Genomic DNA, 7,595 nt, shown 5'->3' on the forward strand with positions numbered 1-7,595 from the left:
ATGGCTCAAATCCTCAAATTCATTTATGTTTTGATCATTTTTCTTTCCTTAATTATTATTGGAACTAGTAGAAGTAAGTCAATTTTTTACTGCATTTAAACTATTTTTTTTTTTATCTTAGGCATATTATTTCATCACCTTTTAATAAAATTTCTTTTGCTCTTACAGGACCACGTGAACCTGTTGGATGTAAGTTATTTTTCACACCATTTTCATTTTTTTTATCCACAATAATTTTATATTTTATAGACAATATTTTTTATGTTTTATACACAATATTTCGTCTCCTTTTAATAACATTTGTTTTGTTTTTGTTTGACATCTCAGCTTTCGTTCCTTGTGTATCATTCCTAGATTGTCCGAAAGATATGTGCTTGCCTCCACGAAGAAGGCGATGTGTATTAGGTTATTGTGAATGTGAGTAAGAATAACAATTATGTAGAGAAATATTTGGAAGTTTCATTTTAGTTTTACATCTTATGCCTAAATTATGTAATGCAAATAATGTTACCTTAATTCATTCATAGAGATATGAAAAATAGCAACTTCAATTTATAACTATAATGAGTTATTTAATAGTTTAATACAATATATAATTTTGTAGCATAATGATAGCAAGATTTTCCTATGAAAACTATAGTTTCTACGATAAGGGAAAAATCACTAAAATGACTAAATAAAATAAAAAAAATATTTATATATATATTTTTCATTTCATTGATCATCTTTTAATGTGTCATAAACATTATAAATACTCTCGTGTCCGTTTATCCGTTTTTCTTAATATACACATGCGTCTAAATATTAACGAATATTTTTTTTATTAAATTTTGATTTTAATTTTAATTATTTATATGATTAATTTATTGATATGTCGGTCAGTTGGTTGGTGTGCACATAAAACTATAAAATAGTTTTTTTTTTTTATATTCATTTATTTTTATTTAATTTTATTTATGTGTTCTCTCTCAGTCACTAATACAAAAATGTTAATTTACACCCGTTTTTTATTAAATTTACACCCATTATTTTTAATAAAAATCGGGTGTATATCCACAGGGTGAGAAATGTCTAACGAATTTACACCCGTTATTTTTAACAAAAATCGGGTGTAATTAGGCGTAATTACGTTTTTAATTACACCCTGTTTTAATAAAAATCGGGTGTAATTGGACGTAATTACGTTTTTAATTACACCCTGTTTTAATAAAAATCGGGTGTAATTGAGCGTAATTACGTTTTAATTACACCCTATTTTAATAAAAATCGGGTGTAAATGGGCTTAATTACGTTTTAATTACACCCTGTTTTAATAAAAATCGGGTGTAAATGGGCTTAATTACGTTTTAATTACACCCTGTTTTAATAAAAATCGGGTGTAAATGGGCTTAATTACGTTTTAATTACACCCTATTTTAATAAAAATCGGGTGTAATTGGGCTTAATTATGTTTTAATTACACCCTATTTTAATAAAAATTGGGTGTAAATATGTTCTTAATTACCCCTATTTTAGTAAAAATCAGGTGTAAATACGCCATTTATGAATGAACAATTATATCTATTTACGCCCTATTTCATAAACACCATTAAGTTATATTTTATTTTCAGTCATAATATTGTAAATACTATAAAATCATACACATAAAAATCATATTTTAACTAAGTCAAAATATTTTTAATATTAACCAAAAAAGTATACAAAATCATGTACAGTCATAATATTTCAAGTATTATAAAATCATACACATAAAAATTATATTTTAACTAAGTCATAACACTTTCTTCATATGTAATTTTACGCCATGCTTGATGGTTAGCTTCATTGTTCTCTAGTCCAATTGAATCCAACCGCTTTCCACATGTAGCATTGGATTCATCCATGGCCAAAATACCACGTCCTGGAGAAGCAATTGTTTTCTGTATGCAAAAAAACAAGACACAAGAAATTATTACAACAAAGGGCCACATGTATCAATGGTAACCATACCGACCCGTTGATAGTGCCCCTCCGAGAATATGACGAAAATGCCCATTCAAGAAACACAGAACGAGGACTATCAAAATCACTAGTTGTCTTAGAAGACCTATTCCTTGAGTGAGCTACAGTATGAGTATCTACATAACAATGTTAAACCCATTAATTTATTACTGTTTCCTCTTTCTCATAGAGATAACTTAGTTTTATAAACTAAAAACAAAATCCAAAATTCTACATTTCTTAAACAAATAAGAAAAGGAAAAAGAAAAGGAAAGAACAAAAAAAGTAATAATTATAAGATGCTAATTCTACTATCAAAAAAATGCATAATATTCTGAATTGATGAATATATAAAACGATAAAAAATAAATAATCAGGCATAGAAATTACCAGTGTGATTAGATGAAGATGCATAATGGTGGGCTGAACTAGTAACACTTCCATTACTTCTCAACCATTGTGGAACTAAAGTAGGTTCACTTTTCACAAACCTCTTTTGTAGTATTTCTTCCAGAAACAGCCTAAGTTTGCTCACACCTATCCCACTTCTTTCTTGCTTTGATAATGGCCTTCCCAATTTCTCCTTCAAGGGTGCAACATCTTCTATCTCTCTAAAGCTTCCTGCCTGCAACAAATGTTAAATGACTTAAATCACAAGCAACCAAAGCCTCATTAATTTATTGTTTCTTTTACCAACAATACTACTGAACCTTGTAATCGGGGACTTTAAGATACTCCGATGAAACCAAAAGCACTTTTTTATTGCACGAAGAACTTTAATGCCGACCATTTCCTTCCTCTCTCGGTCCCAGCACTCTAAGACCTGTCCAAAAGTTCCTTCACCCATTTTGCCATGGACTTTATCTGTAATCAGGAGTTGCTAAATTAGATGCTGAGATGGAGCATTGACTGCTGAATTAAAGTTGTTTCCAATTCCAATTTATTTATTCTTAGACTTTGAAGTAGCCCATTTAAAGTAGCCACAGTTTGCTTCTGGATTAGATGCAGGGACCTGTAAGGAAGAAAACATACAAGTATTCCTCACTTAGTGCATTTGGTGATACACAAATTATAGAATAAAAAAGCATCAAGAGACAAGGTCGGACACAAATTACTAAGATCAAACACTGGATTAAGGGGTGGGGGCTGTGAGAGTTGCATTTTAAATTTCATACAATACTTTTTTACATCAACACATTTTCAACCAAGTATAACATGCTTACATTTACCTACCATATCGAATCACAAATCACAACAACGAGTACTATGCGGAGAATCAAAACCTAAATTCCACCACAATGGTAATCTTGAATTTCATAATCCCGGACTACTATGTTACAAGAAAATGACAACATTATATTGATTTCGTTGGACCATGTAAGATGTAAAACTCAGACAGAACCAATGAAATTCCAGAACCCTCTCAGATTGGATTTAGAACTGCGGACCCTATGCATCTGAAATAATAATCCAAATTAAAGCTAACAATCAAATATAAGATCCCATACCACTGTTAAGATATTGTAAATTGCTCCTTCGGATACAGAAAATAGTATCTCACTCTTCTCAACAGCAAGCCTGTTGTTTTTCAAAATTTCCGCAACAGTAACCACTGTGGCAATCGCTGTAACAACAATGTAAAAAAACAAAGAATCAGAAATTAGAAAAACATAACCAAGAAAAGATTCAATATATAAACAAGGAAGATACTAAGGCCCAGATTAAATTTGTTCCAACTTCTAAAGTGAAATAAGTACTCGGTTCATAACCAATGGAAAAACTCTTAAGAATGTCAAGATTCTAAGACAAATTTCATTGCTCACTCTCTTAGCTCAAAAAACATTCCCAATTCCAATACAAACAAAAACAGAAAATATCGAACAAGTTAACTATGAATCCTATTCAAACCAGTGTTGCTAGATGGCGGCGTAGACGATTATTTGACTATTCTAACAAAATTCAGCTCCTATTCTAACAAAATTTTTATTCAGTGAAGAGAGAAAATGAGAATTTTTATTCAGCTTCCATGGACAAAACATTACTACTCAAATGTAAACCAAGAGTCAAAAATATTTCTCTTCACTAGTTGTAGTAACTTCACATTTTTTCCTTTAATTGTAGCAACTGATCCTATGTAGTTCATGATTTTAGAGTATTAATTAATTACTTAAAAGTTAAAACAACGATTTTCTTTTCTTGCAAGTTTTGGCCAGATTAGCATGCAATTAAGTTAAGTGATGTGTAATCTGTTTATACTTCATAGCTATAATATACCTGCTCCAAGTTCCAATGGCTGGGATAATACAGGTGACATTATACTGTTGTCCACCAACACAAGAGCACCATGTGCATGAGCCATTTCAGCTATTTTCTGGAGATTAATTAAAAAGATAAGAAAAACAATATTTTATTACCTAACGAAGAACCATTAAAAAAATACTGACTACAATACATTACAATAAGGAGAACAGCAGCAGAGAAACTTAACCAACATAATTAACATTTGAGATTCTTACTCGAATATCAGAAATTTGTATCCGGGGATTGGTTGGACTCTCCAGCCATACAAGCTTAGTCTTGGGTCCAAAAGCAGATGCGACCTCATCCAAATCACTTGTATTCACCCGTCTACAAAATCAAAATTACAATTAACAAAATTCAATCCAAACAAAATTTAGCTCCTATTCTAACAAAATTCAGCTCCTATTCTAACAAAATTCAGCTCATAATCTAACAAAACTTAGCTCATAATCTAACAAAACTCGCCAACTCATCACTTCTATTTGTTGTTACGCCTCCATTGGTAGACCTTCCAAACCTGCCATGTTCCCACATTTTGAACCAACTGGCCCAAACATTGCTCTTCTTTGCTATCTGACCCCATATCAAACTACCCACTATTGACTTCTTGCATGTATACAACTAAATAATAAGACAAAGGTATAAAGTACTATATATAGCATGGAAACATATCAAAGCTTACCTTTCTCTCAACAAACACAATAGTCAACGGGAATGGATGACCACACTTTTCAGCTAGTGATGCCTCTTCTAAATAAGCAGAAACTTAAAGCCTTAGTGCATCTGTGAATATTGTCATCCAACCCAAACTATCCCCTCATTATGATGCAATAAGATTTTGGATTCAATCTTTCGGTAAACTGTGAGGAACATCTCCAATTAGTTATAATAAATCAACTGAAACCCAGTAGTGTTTTATTTAGTGTTTTATTTCATCTGAAACTAAATATTCACTTGGATTACATGAAGTAGGTGAAATAAGTTGACATTTTCATTACTTAGACCCTGTTTAGACAAGTCAATTCAAACAAACTCTTAAAGGAAGACATACATATACAACAACAACAACTCAGCCTTATCTCACTAGTTGTGCACTAATTTGCTTGCATTAAAGTTGAAGCACTCAAGTTTCATTAACCTATTGCAGAAAGAACACTTTCCACAAAGTACAATACCTGAAAAAATTGCAATTCGTGACCGAAAATTTCCAATGGCATCTCAAAGGTGGTTGGGGTATTTAATCCGGTAAGACATTCATGAGCATTATGAAAGGAATGTTTATATCACACAACAAATTACTTCATAAAAAATAAAAAACCATTCAACTTTCCACTAAATATAACTGGTTTTGAAGAATACCTGTCAGCTTCCATGAGATCCCAAGTCTGCTATTCAAATTCTCAATATGAAATTCGAAATACGAATCGAGAAGTTCTATTTTCTGCTGAATCACTGAAACAAAAACCTAAAAACCAAAAATATATATTAATGCCAAAAACAAAATTGAACTTTTTAATTATGCGAATGGCTAAGATTTACTCCTCCACTTTCGTATAAAGAAGTCCTTTCACTAGATACATGACACATTCCTTGTGCATATGTAAATAGTTCTTCATCACTGGCAGCAACTTGGGATTTAGATTTTCAACAGACACTACTCAAAGGGACAAGAATCTATCAAACCTTATACTAGAAAATAGCTCTGTTTTATCAGTAAACCATTCTGGGATATCGTGGACAATACGGACAATGAAGTGGTCCACGTCAAAAATGTCTTCAAATTTCCTGTAATTATAAAATGCACCATCATTGTTAGGAATCCACGATAAGAAAAAAGAACAGCCAAAATGATTTTATTGAAAAACTGAAGAAGAGAATCCTCTCTTAAGAGGGTTTCCCCTTGTACAATTGAACTATTGTACGGTTTTTTCTAAATTAATCAAATCTCAATCCTCTTCTACTAAAATTATAAAATTGACTGAAAAGAAATTAAAAGTTAACACATTTTTCCATTAGCCAAGAATAAATAAAAAAGAGAAAATCAAAACTGAATAAAAAAGAAGAAAGAATCGGGGTGGAACATTTCATCGAACACCTTGCGAGAAAGGATAAAATCTGCATTTTTCTTCATTTGAACTGGTAAGCGCTCATCCAATTTAGCTTTAGGATGTTGTATACTAGCTTTAATTTTAATTTAAACCAAAATCTGCACCGAAATTGAATCACAATCAAACTGTAGTAGAACCCGTAATTGAGTCGAAAACGTAAATTAAATTCTGAAACAAAACTCTATTTGAAATCGAAACAAACAAGTACAGAAAAATTGGCTCGAATGCAAAATATGAACCTTGAAAAAGCTCTGCTCGAATCCAAACTCCGCACTGAGTCGAAACCTCCAAACTCGAAGCAAAACAGATCTGGTTTCTGAACAAAAAACCTTCGCGAATACCAAACATAGCCGTGAAGCTCAAATAGAGCCGCGAAACCGAAATTGAAACAATTCCAAATCAAAAACGGAATCTGATTGTTGGTTGTTTGTTTTATCAATTTTTTCTGAAAAACTAGATGAAGAATTTGAGTGTATTGTTGTTGTTATCTGAGGAAGATGAGAGAAAAAAATAGCTTTTGGAAAATAAGCACTTTTGTCGGGTTTAGATTCAAGTTTGAAGAAAACAATAGTTTTAAGAGTAAATATATAAAATAGATAGTTAAAAAGTGAGTCAATAAAATAGATTTTGGGTTGTAAATGTGTTTAGAATAATATTAATATTTTGAGTAATAAAATTAAATAATTTTTTTAATCAATTTAAATTTACACCCGTTTTAAATTTAACGGGAGTAATTGGGATTTGATAATAATAATAATATTTTTAATTTACACCCATTATTTTTAAAATAGGGTGTAAATTCTCACGTGTTATTACTTAAAATGACACTATATTTACAAAATTGCCACCATATTTCTTATTTACACCCATTTTTAGTATATCGGGTGTAAATTTTAAAATTATATTGTTGTTTTTACACTAGTGAGTTAAGGGTCTATTGGGGAAAAAAATAGATTAGTCTAATTATATATATATATATATATATATATATATATATATATATATATATATATATATATATATATATATATATATATATATATTTCCTTGATGTGTGTTTATTTGTCTCTTTGTTTGAAAGCCCGCAAAAGGAGAACAAAGATAATTGTATGAATACGTCTTTCATAGGGACTTAACGCACTCTTATGATTCTGATATGGCTTGCGCATAGTCCGAGTTTGTTGTGCATTCGATGCTAACTTAACA

The 7,595-nt window shown here is 30.8% G+C and overlaps 1 protein-coding gene across 5 annotated transcripts; it reads right to left on the minus strand.

Moving 5' to 3' along the window:
• Positions 1-2,370: 2,370 nt before the first annotated feature.
• Positions 2,371-6,931, minus strand: LOC131601345 (cystathionine beta-lyase, chloroplastic-like). Of its 5 annotated transcripts, XM_058873126.1 has the most exons (9): positions 6,629-6,931; positions 6,377-6,487; positions 5,965-6,066; positions 5,641-5,746; positions 4,497-4,608; positions 4,255-4,351; positions 3,489-3,604; positions 2,691-2,992; positions 2,371-2,605 (listed from the first exon to the last, which is right to left on the minus strand). In XM_058873126.1, exons 4-8 carry the CDS (start codon positions 5,652-5,654, stop codon positions 2,921-2,923), a joined length of 411 nt encoding a protein of 136 aa, XP_058729109.1. In that variant the 5' UTR covers positions 5,655-5,746; positions 5,965-6,066; positions 6,377-6,487; positions 6,629-6,931; the 3' UTR covers positions 2,371-2,605; positions 2,691-2,920. The 5 variants fall into 5 exon arrangements, with proteins under 5 accessions (XP_058729109.1, XP_058729112.1, XP_058729108.1 ...); XM_058873129.1 differs by lacking the exon at positions 6,377-6,487; XM_058873125.1 differs by having other exon boundaries at positions 5,641-6,066.
• Between the last annotated feature and the right edge of the window lie 664 nt (positions 6,932-7,595).

The sequence above is a fragment of the Vicia villosa genome, linkage group LG5 (genome assembly GCF_029867415.1).
Source record: "Vicia villosa cultivar HV-30 ecotype Madison, WI linkage group LG5, Vvil1.0, whole genome shotgun sequence".
NCBI lineage: Eukaryota > Viridiplantae > Streptophyta > Magnoliopsida > Fabales > Fabaceae > Vicia > Vicia villosa.